Raw genomic sequence first — 16402 nt, 5'->3', positions numbered from 1 at the left:
ATTGTTCATTTATATGTTATGTATATTACCTTCACCAATATACCAAGTAAGCTGGACAAATTAAATGGAGAATATGTTAGCTATGGGAACTGTTGGAAGAATAATTACTTATATTAAGACAATGTTATCAATGTTACTCTGATCACAATTCCACTTAAAAAACAGAATGTGGAACATTGACAGAGCTATGAAAAGAAAGTGAGTTAAACAATTAAAGTGAATATTTTTGGAGACTCTACAAATTATTGATCATGGTTCATCTCCTGTCACATTACTTTGCACTAAATAATCATGTACCTGATATATGTAGGCAAATAAATTACCGGGCAAATATACACTGGGACAGTTACTTTTAAAAACTCATTCTCTCTAGTTTCAGTATTTTGAGTAAGATATAGCTATGCTTAATTCATAATACCTCCTTTAAGCTATACCTGATTATCAGACAAAAGCAAGCTGATAATGAAAACTGACCGTATACACTGGAAGAGGAGATGCAAAAATTCCTATCTTCTGTGAGTGACATATGAACAAAACCGAGCAACAAGATAACTACAGATATTAACCAGAGAATAATAAAGATGGCATCAACATTATTTCAAATGTTTGGCTAAACAAAGATATAAACTGAAACCAAAACAAAAACAAAGATTAACAAACTCACCAACGAAGGGAAATAATACTGAAAAACAGGTATAAAATAGTTTCTAGAAAGCTGCTTTCTAAGACTTTCTGGTGAGGAAATTCCAACTTTAGAAAAAAATTTTAATTTGGTATTTAGAGAAATTAGGTAAATTTAAATTTCAAACCCAAGTAAGAATAGAATATTATACACACAGGGGTCTTTAAGAAGGTGATGCTCAATAAAAAGTATGCTTCAAATTAAAATTTTCTCTAGGTTTTATAAAGCCTTCGACATGGTGCAGACATTCCAGTGTTTGCAATCAGTGTTTGGTTAAATAAATAATTCAAGTATCTACAAAGTGTGATTTGTTGTCAGAAGGTGTAGTCTTATTTCAGAGCAAGTTTCAGAAGCTGCCATTCCCAAAATAAAAAGGTGATGGGGAAATAAAAAGTGCCACCTTCTATAAATATATTTTTACAAACATACAGTAGTATAAACAGGGTGATCCACAAATGTACATCAAACCCTGAGCTCCTTTAGAACTTTAAATTAAGTTCTCTCTATATCACTCCAAGTTGGGGAAAAAGAGGTATTCACATCACTGGCAACTTCACCCCAATGCTTTCTACAAGTCTCCAAAGCATGGAGTAGGCAGAGTCTGCCAAATTCTGCCCAGTGCAGTGCCCAGTGTAACTCCATAGGCGATGCCACTCCCACCGCTGAAGAGCCTGCCGCTGGGAGTGTAAAGGCCATCTGCAGCTTACCAACACCGCACTCTTTTGTATACATTACGTTTTCATATTTTGGCTTCACGACTTACAGTAAGTGAGAAGAGTAAAACAGGAAATGTAACACCAGAAACTACTGTTTTGTTTTGTTTTTTAAAAAAAGGATTCAGCGCACCCCTAGAGGCAGGCTCTTCAGGGGTGGGTGCGACATCGCCAGTGGAGTGGAAGCTGGGGCTTTGCTCTGTTCCAGAATTGGCAATCCATGCCTGCTCTGCACTTTGCAAACCTGTAGAAACAAAGACCAAGAGGTGACCATTAGCTGAATGTCATCAGACGTCTCTAGTGTATCGGGACACCTCACGACAAAACAGGGATCCTATATAAGGCTGGTTCTATTTTTAACCCACGTGCAGGTCTTTTCAACTGAAAAAATGTGGGGAAAAAAAAATTCAAGACCAAATTAATGCAGACCAGCTTCTTTCAAGTAAAAACTTGAAACTCAAGTGTAGTCTTTATTTGTTTGAATATTAGTATGGAAAGGATAGTCTTCGCCTCTTCTACTTCCTCTTCTTGGTTAGAAGAATCAAAGAATAAAAAATCGCTCTCCTGCCATTAGACAAGATGTCATGAAGTCTATGATAGTTTCTAACTAATTAGGTTGTAGGGAACTTGCACTTACAGGTACACCTCTTCCACCAGGGGCTTGCCTTCCAAAATCTGCAAAGGCTGGAGTAAAGTCTGGTCCTCGAGGCAAAATCCGAGGATCCAGAGTTCGCATTGGCAATTTTGGTTGATTGATCTGCACAAAGAAGCAAAGAAAAGCTTAATACAAGTTTCAGAGCATTCAGTGCCACAAAGACAAAAACTCAGACTAAAAGTTATGTCAGCTGACAAGATAGAGCTGGCTTTCTGAGCCAGTGGGAGTCCAATCTGAATCATGATAGAGTCTCCTGGGTTAGCCATAGACCCCTTAGGTCAACAGTGGTTTTCTGGTTGCCTTGGAATGATCAGGTCTAAAATTCCCAGCTCACTTGACACTGTAGGGCCAAGAGAATGGCACAAGACAAGCTATTTTGAGAACTTACGAACTACAGCCAAATTCTGGAATCATTTTCCAGGATCATTAAAACACCTGCCTATAATAAATCTGATATAGCTTGTTATGGTTTTGATGCTACTAACTTACGGTTAGTAAAGAATGTATTTTGAATGGACAACAAATCTCAAAAGGAGACAAGTTTCATGTAGGATGACTTTATTTTTTGGTTGTGCCACAGGGCTTGTGGGATCTTAGTTCCCCAACCAGGGATTGAACCTGGATCCCCAAAATTAAAGTGCCAAGTCCTAACCACTGGACTGCCAGTGAATTCTCTATGATGATCCACTTAAAAATCTCATCTTGTCTGCTTTGTTAATCGGAGACATCTGGATTTGTATAAGCATGTAACGTGACTATAGACTCAACAAAGCTAAGTACCTTAGTGAGAAATCAACTTATCATCAGCCAAAGTCAAACTGATAAGGCAGGCAGACAGGAAAAAACATTTTCTAAGAGGACAGTCTCATTCAGTGGGCATAACAAAGCTTGTCCTCTGAATACTGAAGTAGTCTTAAATTAGTACCACCAGTCATTCAACTGTCTTCCCATAAGCACCTAAGAAAGAAGACCTAGTAAGAGAAGGAAGAAGATCTGTTGCTCTAAGAGAATAAATGCTACAAATAAGGTCTGGATAAGTAGCTACAGGGATTATCAATAAGAACTGGATCTCACTCTTCAAGAAAGTTACCAACTACACTTTACTTAGGGATTAACAGTTCCTCTATAAAACGAGAGCTTAGTCACCAGAACTGGTTCATCATTGATGTATGTAAAATTATTCTGGCAAATATACACCTGACTTTACATCTTTAAATTGATGAACAGATGAAATAAACACTGATTGTACTAATTTTCTGTATGTACGATTAAGATCAGATGTAAAGAAAAAGGGTACCTATCTATTTGCAAAGGATTAAAGACTGATCCTCCTATAAGTATCTACTGGAGAAATTCTGAGTTATACACTATTTGAATTACGCTTCCTCTCACTTAAGTCTGATCTGCCAAATACTTGCCTAGGTTTCTGACCTATCCTCAATGCTACTCTAATTCCCTATTGATATTTTAGCACAGTGCATAAACAGGTCTACATCTCCTTAAGCTTATTAGCCCAAAAGACACACAATTTCCACCTTATCACTAGGAAACAGCTGTAATAAGCCAACAATAAATTTTAAAACTTTACCACTCAAATATGAGCCAAACTCCATAATTACTATGAGCTACAGTAAACCTAAGACCCAATAATGCTTAATGAAACATTTAATTCAAATGTTACTTTAACAATTTCTAAAAAGTGCTCATACTTCATATATTATGGGGGCTTCCCCGGAAGCTCAGCTGGTAAAGAATCCACCTGCAATGCAGGAGATCCCTGTTCAATTGCTGGGTTGGGAAGATCTGCTGGAGAAGGGACAGGCTACCCACTACAGTATTCTGGCCTGGAGAATTCCATGGATAGAGGAGTCTGACAGGCTACAGTCCATGGGGTCACAAAGAGTTGGACACGACTGAGCGACTTTCACCTTCTTTTCACATATTTGCCCTGAGAGTTAAAAACCAGTTCCCACCAAAAAGACATAGCTTTCACTGAGTGCTCAGCTTACCTTGTCAAGAACCACATCACTGATGGGAGGCAGGCCCTCTGGTTTCTGAATACACGCTGGCATGAATTGGAAATCCAGCAAAAACTCCCTGTCATACTGCTTCTTGCCTTCCGAATCAGGAGGCTTCCAGGATTCTAAAAAGAGGAGAGCAGGCAGACCACAGTCTATAAGGTCACTCTATGTATATCTAGCAAGAACATAAGCTGACTCCAATATCTCATCTCATCGTATGCAAACAAAACCACAAAGAAAACAATGAGCTACAGTCAGAAAACGTCATGGGAAGATTTAAACTGTTACTTGTTCTTTATCCCTTCTGGATACCTCTGGAGAGTAATCTGAAGTAACATGCTACAGGAACCATTTCATTTACACATAAGCAGACTTTGGTAAGGGTCACGAATAATCTTCATTAAATAAATCACCAAGTCTTTTTTAAAAATAGTTTTTAAAAGTTGTACTCCATTTACAGCTATTACAAAATACTGGCTGTATTTACCATGTTGTACAATACATCCTTGCAGACTATCTTATGCTCCATAGTTTATATATAATACTTTTGGTTTCCTGCAAAAGGAGGATACTTTGGAATGTTACTATGGAGAGGGAAAAAAGGTAAAAGGACATAAATAAAACTAAATAACTTATTAAAGATTCTGAAAAGTCTAAGCAGACTATAGATTCCCCCCTCCCCTAATTACAGTTTAATCTGAAGAAAATAAAATAATGGATCTGCTTGCTGAGCCAACTAAACTGGGAAAGGACATATACCTTTGTCCAAGAATCCTGTCACTAAACATATTCTTAGCTGATATTTTTCATATGAATATTAACAACAGTTTTTACCACAGTACTTTTTTGCTACCATCACTATTATTTCAGCTATCATGAACAATCCTATCGTAATATAAAGCTGGAAAATTTCTTGAAATTTTTACTGTTACTAAAATCAAGTCACAGTTTTTTCTTTTAATTAACAACACACTCATCAAAACCAGGCCCCAGATCACTTCCTGACAGCACACTCTGTCCTGCTTTATCGTAGTGGTTCTTAATACACAAGCCATAGACTGGCGCTATGTGAGAATTCTGCAGATATTTCACTACATTATATTTATTAAAATATACACAGTTTATTAGGATCTGAATTTTGAACTGCCTTTACCCCCAATGACTGATGGTGCATATTACAGAGGCAAAAAGCAGGCAGTCAGTCAGTACAGTCAGGGCCGCTGGTTGTGCACTTTATCCTTGCCAAACTGAAGGCTAAAAATATAATTTACACAGTCCTAAAAATGACAACAGCGATTCAATCCCTGAAGAAGGATTGATGGTAGTCCAAGTGATTGGTGATACAAGCCTAAATCTTTAGGAGAAATTTCAGTATTTTGAGCCCTAAGGTTAAAAACAAAATTTACAATGGAATCTTACAATTTCACAAGGCCCATTCCAAGTATTTCACTGCTAGTGTTTTCATTAAGTATTAATGATCAGTATATGAAGATGGGATCAATCAAAGGCTTTCAAAAATTTCTGACTACAACTCACAGTAAGAAATATAGTGATTTCATGACCCTGAACACACACACACATATATAAAGTTAAAAAAAACCCTACATTCCTTACTGCATGTAACGCACTGACAATTTTGATTCTATTCTTTAACAATGTTGGTTATAACTCACTAAAATAGTTTCACAACCTATAAATGGGTTAAAATCAAAAGTTTGAAGAATACTGGTCAAAATTATTTTTGAGGCCCGGTATTTTACATTCAAACCCTACCTCACGCAGAAGTCTCTTTAGATTTGGCGGACTAAGAAAACCATTTCGCCTAACCCCACCTTTCTCCACATGTCCACGGAAAAACTATCCATAAATCTGAAAGTCAACCATGGTTTACACAGCATAGGGACAGAGGTTTAGTGTGTTTGATGGTTTCTAAAGGTGAAAGATCCTCTAGAGGTTACCATATATCTTATAGGACACTTCCACATTGCTGGTGCTTAATAACTTAGTATACTGATTCTGACTTCCTACTGGAGTTCAGCTCTAGAGTGATTTCCATCAACAAAGTTAGTTCCAGCTTCCTGAAACAAGAAGTAATACTATCTCAAGAAACGTGGTCACCATATCTGAAACATCTCTTTCAATTAAAATGAATAAATTAAATTCCTCTTGTTCAATTTTACCAGCCTAGCACCGACTGATTTCCTCTGCCAGCAGCTCTTCCAATGCCAGTGAAACCAGAGTACCAGCCAGCATCAGGTATCACTTCCGCCAACAAAGGACTCTCTGGATTTGCCAGTCAGTCAAGTATGCCTGCTGATTTATTCTGTAAATATTACACTGTGATGAGCCTCTTCCTTCCATCCAATATTTTTTTAGAAGGAGGCAACATTTCTCTAAGTTGCAGTAGAGTGAAGAGGAGAACAAAAAACAGACACAGGAAGACAGGGATAAACTTACCTGACTTAAATGGGAATGTGACCCCTTCACCAGAACTATCAGTGGAGCCTGAATTAGCATCTATTCCTTCACCCTCAGAAATACTCTCAGCACCATTACGTACAGGCTCAGCTTCTTCTCCATTTTCTTCCACAGTTTTCACGTTTTTTAGGTCAGAGGGGTCTCTTTCAGGATGAAACCCTTGGCTCATTTTATCCTGTTCAGATTCAAGTATTTTGTCACCTGAAAGCTCCTCTTCAGCTTTAGGCTAAAGCATAAGTGAACACAGAGGTTATATTCTTTTCACTGAGTGTAAATACACATGAAGACCCATACTTATCCCCTCAAAAAAGCATAAGAAAACATATCACTCAAGATAAGGATGTCTGTGTTCAGCTTATGGTACTAGAATGGTAAGTTTATTTAAAACACTCTTCTCATTTCATCTCCTGGGATAAATCAGACAATACCAACGGCGATTGAAATGCTTTAACATGACTAATGAAATCTAAATATACTAAAGTTTAAAAAGGAAAGAACTGTTAATCCCTGGAACTTGACGGACATGAAACAGTCAGAATCTAAATCAAGCACTCCTACCCTCGCCACTAACGCTCAGCAAATATAAAAAGAAACACTAGAGGGTATGTTTTGCGTTGTCCTCTGGCTGTGGAAAAAGGGTTCAATGAACAGTTTAAAGGGTCTAACTCCAACAAAGCTGACCATCGCTCCTTTAACAAGGAGATCACTTGTTGGTTAAAATCTATTTTGTGTATTGGTTCTTAGAATTCTCTGAGATTGTGACCTTATTCAAATCATACTGGCACATATTCTCCCAGGGAGAAATCTGGGTTCCAGTGCATCCTATTTTTAAAAGGCAAAATAGAATTAAACTTATTCACCAGATTATTTCTGACCATCTCAGTTTCAGATACAGCAACAACAAAGTATTTCTTGAGGGCACTGCTGCTGCTAAGTCACTTCAGTCGTGTCTGACTGTGTGTGACCCCAGAGACGGCAGCCCACCAGGCTCCCCCGTCCCTGGGATTCTCTGGGCAAGAACACAGGAGTGGGTTCCCATTTCCTTCTCCAATGCATGAAAGTGAAAAGTGAAAAGGAACTCGCTCAGTCGTGTCTGACTCTTGGTGAACCCATGGACTGCAGCCTACCAGGCTCCTCCATCCATGGGATTTTCCAGGCAAGAGTACTGGAGTGGGGTGCCATTGCCTGCTCTGGCACATCAACCATCAAAACTCCTGGAGGAAAAGTTCGCAATGAACTTTAAAGTCTTTCTTTTTCATTAAAGGAAACACTCTGGAAACAATCTTTTGAAAGAAGCACTCAGAGGAAATAGGAACTTACCACAAATTCCAGTTGATAAATTCGCATTAGGAGAGCCAAATTAGAGGCTCTATTGAATTGGCTGAACAGAGGATGGTATTAAAAAATGTCATATACACCAGGAAGCAGTTACCCCAACTGATTTATGAAAAAATTTTTTAAATAGTTGCAAACCCTACGTTGTTATTAAGTGAAATAGTATAAAAGATGTAATACTAATACATTTTCTTCTACTAACATCAGATTGAGGACAAGAGGAGAAGGGAGTGACAGAGAATGAGATGGTGGGATGGCATCACTGACTCAACGGACATGAGTTTGAGCAAACTCCTGGGAGATAGTGAAGGACAGGGAAGCCGGGAGTGCTGCAGTCCATGGGGTTGCAAAGAGTTGGACACCACCCAGCAACTGAACAACAAAACAATCAGATCATGAGGAAAAGACGCTAGATTTTAAAATGTTATCAACAGAAACAGATGGTTTTAAGGCCGTGTTTTCTAAAACGGAAATAAAACGTTCATGCAAACACACCCACACATACTTCCTCGTTCCTCCAACAAGACGAGCATGGAAATCATCAGAAGACAGACAAAAAATCCAACAAAAACAATTGTTGAAAATGATTTTTCAATATTTTTATAAAACATGGCAGAAATTGAGGCGTCTTTTATGTTTTAAGAAAAAACTGATCTACCAAGTTTGAATCATACATTAGCCGCCTCATTTTTTCTTATTCTATATTCAACTATAATCTAAATTCAAAACTTCCCTGTAATACCACCGTATGATTAAGTATAGGTCATCAAGATCTTGGGCTTCCCTGATAGCTCAGTTGGTAAAGAATCTGCCTGCAATGCAGGAGACCCTGGCTCGATTCCTGGAGAAGGGACAGGCTACCCACTCCAGTATTCTTGGGATACCCTTGTGGCTCAGCTGGTAAATAATCTACCTGCAATGCAGGAGACCTGGGTTCGATCCCTGGGTTGGGAAGAGCCCCTGAAGAAGGGAAAGGCTACCCACTCCAGTATTCTGGCCTGGAGAATTCCATGGACTGTATAGTCTATGGGGTTGCAAAGAGTCGGACATGACTGAGCAACTTGCACTTTCACTTTCTTTCATCAAGATCTTTAATAAATTGGCATGTGAGCCTGCAAATAGTTCTTAAACTTATTACAGAGTAGTATAACCACGTTATACATCATACAGAAATCTTATTTCAGGTCGTGGAAAGGTGAAACAATGCTATTTTAGAGAGCAAAGTTTATTGAGTCATCTTCTCTGTATCTAAAATCAACAACAGATAATCTGTTGGATACAAACAAAGGATGTACTATTGAGAAAGTCCATTTCTAACTGGAAAAAAAAAAGTATAAAGAAACTTGGCCCATGAATGACAAACCGTATTTTAGAACACAAAGAATCAGTGAGGTGTCTGAGGCACACTGTTAGATGGGATATTTCTCAAGGGAATCCATAAAAAAAATAGTTCCATTAAATATTTGATGATTACTTTTCTTTAGCAGGATGGACTTCTATTCAACTAGTTTGTAATTATCTAACCATTCTTGAATTGTTTATCCTGAAAACCAGATTGAAAAAAGAAAGCACTTTATTGGCTAGACTGTCAAAGCAAACATTTTTACAGGAACTTACTAAATAAGAATTTAGTTAACAAAACTGTCTGCTTACTGCAAGAGTTTTTTTATGTGCCAGAAAATCAGACTGACAATTACATATGTAATGATGGATGAAATATCCAACAAGTTTTAAATATATTTTTAGTTGTCTTGAATAACAATTTTATGATGAATCATCCTTCATGCTATCTCTTTAGGTTGTAATTTAAAGACTTTGGTTAAATACCTGCAATGATGTAACAACTCAATATACAACCTAAAATATACTGATCCCTGAAAAACATTCTTTTAAAGGCTGAGAAAAACCTGAGAAAAAGATAGCATGATGATCAATGAAAAATGAAGACAATGACAACCAATATTTATTAAACTACTCTAGTAAATACTTAATTTTAGAAAGACAAGGGACTAGGATTTCTGGAAAAAGTATGTGTGCAAATGACCAAATATCTTAGGTTAAGAAAACAGTGACTGGTTCAAAATGAGCCTCAACAATTCTCGTGCATGAAGAGTAATAATCTAAAGCAGGTTCAGCAAATTATGGACCGCGTGCCAGTAGCGGGCCCTCACCCACTTTTGTACTGTGCCAAGGGAAGGATGTGTTTGTGTACACTTGTAACGTTGGAAAAATATTTCAAAGAAGAATATTTTATGAAATGTGAGTATTACATAAAATTCAAATTTCAATGTTCACCAACAAACTTTCACTGAAATATCGCCACTCATTCATTTACACCCTGTCCATGGTTGCCCTGGGGCTACAGCGGTAGAGCTGAGAAACTGCCATAGGGACCCTAGGTCTGCAAAGCCTGAACTAGTTACTATCTGGACTGTTACACAGGAAAAGTTTGTCAACCCTTGACCTAAAGACGAGGATGAAAATCTGGAAGCAGAGGAATGGTGACTTACCCATTTAATATTCAATAATGCTTTTAAAAATGCCACAGGGCAAAGGAACATAAAGTATAATAAAAGAAAGTGAATAAATTACAGCTGACTCTAAAGATAAACCCATTTGTGAGCTCTTACAGCCGTACCAGGAATGTATGCGATCCCCCTGCCTCTGGAAGGTATTTTATTCTTTGTAGGAGCAACATTTTCTTGTTCAGCTGCAAAAGGAGTGTAGTAACTATTTGCACCTCTATAACTTATTGCCAAATCTTACCCCCTGATAACCACAATGAAATCACACCCATGAGACATTTTAGAGGTTGCTAGGGGACAACTGTGACATCAACTCAGCATCAGTAAGAGCAGTGACCAGACGGGGAGAAGCAACAAAGGGGCGCTGTGAGCAGCCTCAAGAGGGTAAGAATTACAACCAGAAGACAAGTTTATAAAACAAATGCATTTAAAGTTATTTAAAAATGATTTCTACATTTTAATGTTATCATCTTAAACATTCAGTGAAAATTGTTTTAATAAAGTAGACATAAGAACTCAAAAAGAAACAAAAAAAGAAACGTGGAAATTGTTTATATTACTCCTCTTTAAAAGCTCCAGTAGATAACAATAGGCATACTGAGATCAGAGACTATGAAACTGGGACAGCATGGCTTGGGACAGAACCTGCCCTTGACTCTTCCTCACAGCTTGTCCGGGACCTGGTGTGCAGTATCCTAAAGCAAAATCCATGCCTTAGTTCAAGCCATATGTGAAAAGTCATGTTACTGGGATGCAGGTAAAGGACAACAGATTCAAACTCAGTTTCCTTAAAATACACTTGATGATTTCCACCAGGACAGCTAATAGGCATTTGAAAAAACAAAACAAAACCACTTTAAAAAAAAAACAACGAGATTAGTCTTTACATGTGGAAATATAAGGGAAAAATTAACAATACTTATTTTTGCTATTTGGGAAGAGGTATTTTAAAAAAGAAACAAGAATTCAGTGAAATTGAATAAGCTACCTATAAAAAATTCAACATCAACCTATAAAAAACAATCTATAAAAAATTCTTTAAATGGATTAAAAAAAAATCAGACTCTGAGCTTGATATATTTGCTTGGAAGACAGTATCTCAAGAAAAAGTTATAAACACACAGTTTTCTGAGAAAACAGCACCACTGTTCCGGAGATGAGCTGGAGATATTTACAGCTGTCCCTTACCTCTGATTCTGCCTCTAACGACTCTTCAGTGGCTCGGGTCCGGTCTTTTGGTTTCTTCCACATCTTTGGTGCAGGTATAGCTGTCTGAGCTGAAATAGAAGAGCAGGCTGCCATTACTTCCCACTGCAAAAATTGAAATTAGGTCTAAATGATACCTCTATTCAAATTCAGCAAAAAGAGAGCTTCCTGCACAGTCAGGAGACAGATGGATAAGTGAAGAACGGTGTAATTGAGGCCCAAAGACTGCAATGGCAAATGTCTTAGGCACAAAGTGTTCACATCAGCTCATATAGCCTTCAAACAGTGGCCTAAGTTCCTCCTGTTTCATGGTTAGGACATACCAAGCCACATAATTCAGTATGAGGTGAGTATCTATATAACAAACTGGGCTACCAGCCAATTCTAGACTTGGGCCTGTTTCTACTGTTAATCGACCATGTGATCTTAAGCAAGTAACACTTTTCAGGTACTAGCATATTCAACTATAAAGTGTAAGACCAAGATAGATGATATCTAAGGTGCCTTTAAGCCATAAAAAATACTAAATTCCAAATTTTGCTTTAAAAAAGACAGCAAAAGTATACTTTGATAAAGATTTCATTAGCTAGACAGCACTTGCACAGCACCGAGTTCTCACTTCACATCAATACTGTGGGCCTATCCTTTCATATGGCTGGGGTGAAAATTAAGGAAGAAATAGGTAATGTGTTTTTTCTGGCTGTGCTGCACGCCTTGCAGGATCTTAGTTCCCTGACCAGGGATCGAACCAAAGCATGAGTCCTAACCATTGAACCACCAGGAATTCCCAGGAACATAATTTTTATTGAATTATTCTACCGTATCAGAAGTTCCACATGGAAACCTAAGCTTACGAAGAATTTTTAACACTTTACTTGGCTTACAAAGTTCACAAAATCAACATTTGGACATACAATTTAAAGATACCTGGAACATCAGAAAGCAAATAAAACATATTTTATAGGATCCCACAGAAGGCAGTCAGTGGTGCAGAATGGTAAAGAATCTGCCTGCAATGCAAGAGACCTGGGTTGGATCCCTGAGTTGGGAAGATCCCCTGGAGAAGGGAATGGCATCCATTCCAGTATTCTTGCCTGGAGAATCCCATAGACAGAGGAGCCTACAGTCCAAGGGGTCACAGAATTGGACATGACTGAGTGACTTCAGACGAGACCAGAAGGCGGCAGGAGTCAAAAGCAAGCAGTGAGGTTCTAAGGCAGATGGGAAGGGAGGGGAGAGTCAAAGAAAGGCCACTTTATAAATACACAGACTTGACTGAAAGTGAGTGAACACAAAGCCAAAGGAACTATCTAATCTAATTCCTGACAGAAACAAAAGGTCTTACTGAGACGAAACCAACCAATCTCTCTGGGTGATTCAAATCTTTTTTGGAAGAATGGTACAATATAAACACTCACACTGGTCTTGGGAACAAGGAAAAAGAGACATTTAATAATGTTCTCAAAACTACTGCACCATGATAAAAATACTCTGTAAATCTCTTTTATTACCCACTCCTCAAACCAACTTGTCTTTATCCTTCCCTTTACAGACCATATGAATGAGAAAACATTATTAGACCAACGGCTACTCTTCCTTCACAGCCTACCAAAGGTAAACCATTTTCTCAAAGTATGGATGGAACTCAGATTATGGTAACTACAGGTGGATTTAAATTCGCTTTTGCCTCAGCCTTATCATGAATATGTACGTTCAAGTATTAATATCTGTACGTGTGATATGTGGTGGTCTCTCTCCATTTTTATGGATCTTCTGATTTTACATAACCAGTCTGTTTTACATGCATCCCTCCAAAATGTCTGTGATTAATTCTGCTTTCATAGAATTCCTTTTAAGAATTACAGAGTTTGAGGAACCTGTACATTAAAATTAAAATTTTATTTCATACATACATGAATTCAGCTTTAATTTTCATTCATGGAAAAGGGAAGATCACTTTCTGAAGGATTTGTTAGGATTAAATATAAACTTGGGTATCATTTCCTCTAAACCAAAAAAACCAAAGATGTAGACAAACTTTTCCTTCAAAACTATATCAAACGAACCCAAAACGTTAAAACATTTCTTCCATGGGTAACATTAACACATTTAATATGCTTTCTTAAAAAATCAGCTACTTGCACAGCAGGAATTGTTACTCTGTTCAAGCAGCTGAAGTTTTGATTTAAAGTAATAATTCACAAAAAGAGGTGAGAGAAAGCACACCCCTCCTTAGGAGATACTCAGTCCTTTAAAAAAGTGGACACAGATACACACCGTGTGTCTAATGACTGTGATATACACCTCTTCTTCCTCCCTTTATTGTTGGAGGGGTGCAGTAACCTTTGGGTGTGCTAGAGTGGGGAGAAGTAGGGGACCAGGGAGGAAGTAAGGGAGGGAGAGAGACAGACAGAAACATCAGCTGCCAGATTTAAAGGACAATTAATACCAAATTAGAAGAAGGGAAGTAAATTTAGGATACTGTCTCAGATTTGTTCTTTCTAGTCCATTTCTGCAAAGAAGGCAATGGCACCCCACTCCAGTACTTTTGCCTGGAAAATCCCATGGGCGGAGGAGCCTGGTAGGCTGCAGTCCATGGGGTCGCTACGAGTCGAACACAACTGAGCGACTTCACTTTCACGCATTGGAGAAGGAAATGGCAACCCACTCCAGTGTTCTTGCCTGGAGAATCCCAGGGACGCAGGAGCCTGGTGGGCTGCCGTCTATGGGGTTGCACAGAGTTGGACACGACTGAAGCGACTTAGCAGCAGCAGCAGCAGTCCATTTCTGATGCCTATGTCTTAATTAGGCCCTTACTGCTGCACTGATTTAACTATGACAGAGGCTCAACTCATTGCCTCCAATTCGTATTAAATACAATAATGCCTGAATGATGGCCTCTCTAAATAATTGATCTGATTGGTTGTTCTTTTACTTAAAATATTCCTTAAGGCATCTTCTATAGTGCCAAGCAAAGTTCCTTACACAAGGCGGTGGTTGTTCAGTCACCAAGTCGTGTCCAACTCTCTGTAACCCCATGAACTGCAGCACGCCAGGCTTCCATGTCCTTCACTACCTCCAGGAGTTTGCTCAAATTTATGTCCATTGAGTCAGTGATGCCACCCAATCATCTTATCCTCTGTCACTCCCATCTCCTCTTGCCCTCAATCTTTCCCAGCATTAGGGTCTTTTCGAATGAATTGGCTCTTTGCATCAGGTGGCCAAAGTATTTACAATTCAGCTTCAATGTCAGCCCTTCTAATGAACACCCAGGACTGATCTCCTTCAGGATGGACTGGTTGGATCTCCTTGCAGTCCAAGGGACTCTCAAGAGTCTTCTCCAACACCACAGCTCAAAAGCATCAATTCTTTGGCACTTGGTTTTCTTATAGTCCAACTCTCACATCCATATATGACCAGTGGAAAAACCATAGCTTTGACTAGATGGACCTTTGTTGGTAAAGTGATGCCTCTGCTTTTTAATACGCTGTCTAGGTTTGTCGTAGCTTTTCTTGCAAGGAGCAAGCCTCTTTTAATTTCATGGATGCAGGCACCATCTGCAGTGATTTGGAGCCCAAGAAAATAAAGTTTCTTGCTGTGTCCACTTTTCCCTCATCTATTTGTCATGAAGTGATGGGACCAGATGCCATGACCTTAGTTTTTTGAATGCTGAGTTTTGAGCCAACTTTTTAACTCTCCTCTTTCACCTTTATCAAGAGGCTCTTTAGTTCTTCGCTTTCTGCTGTTAAAGTGGTACCATCTGCATATCTGAGGTTGTTGATATTTCTCCCACAATTCTGATTCCACCTTATGATTCATCCAGTCCAGCATTTCACATGATGTACACTGAACAGAAGTTAACTTTCTCATTGCTTCTTGTCCTGCATACAGGTTTCCCAGGAGGCAGGTAAGGTGGTCAGGTAGGAATTCAAATTTGTCGACTGAATAAATAATAGCAGCTCTCTGTTAAGGAGGTATTATTGACATTCCCAAGACATATTCTTTTCTCCTGCCTTGCATTAAAGCACCACAGGGCAAGAGACAATCTTGCATGAGATTCATAATTACCTGAATTTAGAGATGTCTAATAGAGCCTCCCCAACTTTCCATAAGAATTCAACTCTCAGAGGAACACTGATTTTCTACTTTAAAACAGAGAATGTTGTTGCTGTTTACTATCTTAATTCTTTCATGACCCCATGGACTGTAGCCTGCTAGACTTCTCTGTCCATGGGATTTTCCAGGCAAGAATACTGCAGTGGGTCACTCTTTCCTTCTCCAGGGGATCTTCCCAACCCAGGGAATCAAACTTGTGTTTCCTGCATTGGCAGGCAGATTCTTTACCACTGAGCCAGCCAGGAAGCCCCCAAAACAGAGAATAAGAAAATTCAAAGAAAGAAAAGCTATGATTTCAAGATTTTTGCTAATTTTGATATTATTGGATGGAAAATGTTTTCCTTCAGAGCTCTTTTTATGAAATGACTAATATAAAGTCTGAAAAATATTGGGGATATAGACAAGTTTAATCACTAGGTTTTAATAAATAAATGGAACTACATCAACTAAAAAGTTTCTGCACAGCAAAGGAAACCATCATCAAAGTGAAAAGGCAACTGATTAAACTGGAGAAGATATCTGCAAATCATGTATCTAATAAGGGGCTAATACTCAAAATATATAAAGAACTCATACACATCAACAACAAAATCCCAACCAAATTGATTTAAAAAAATGGGCAGAGGATCTGAACACGCATTTTCCCAAAGACAATATACGGATGGCTCACA

At 38.4% G+C, this 16402-nt stretch overlaps 1 protein-coding gene across 20 annotated transcripts in view; it reads right to left on the bottom strand.

Annotated features, from left to right (window-relative positions):
• EIF4G3 (eukaryotic translation initiation factor 4 gamma 3) overlaps positions 1-16402 on the bottom strand; it is a 354405-nt gene that overhangs the window by 77145 nt on the left and 260858 nt on the right. For 14 of the 20 annotated variants that reach the window (XM_070777387.1, XM_070777392.1, XM_070777389.1 and 11 more), the window contains 5 exons: positions 11598-11686; positions 6529-6775; positions 4060-4193; positions 2033-2152; positions 1529-1639 (listed from right to left, as the gene is read on the bottom strand). In XM_070777387.1, the coding sequence (XP_070633488.1) occupies positions 1529-1639; positions 2033-2152; positions 4060-4193; positions 6529-6775; positions 11598-11686 (701 nt within the window). The remainder of the gene's footprint in view (positions 1-1528; positions 1640-2032; positions 2153-4059; positions 4194-6528; positions 6776-11597; positions 11687-16402) is intronic. The other 6 variants (XM_070777394.1, XM_070777417.1, XM_070777426.1 and 3 more) reach the window with 1 other exon arrangement.

Source organism: Bos indicus, chromosome 2 (genome assembly GCF_029378745.1).
Source record: "Bos indicus isolate NIAB-ARS_2022 breed Sahiwal x Tharparkar chromosome 2, NIAB-ARS_B.indTharparkar_mat_pri_1.0, whole genome shotgun sequence".
NCBI classification, from domain to species: Eukaryota; Metazoa; Chordata; class Mammalia; order Artiodactyla; family Bovidae; genus Bos; species Bos indicus.
The sequence above is the reverse complement of the archived record's forward strand: the minus strand, read 5'-3'. Positions and strand labels throughout refer to the sequence as shown.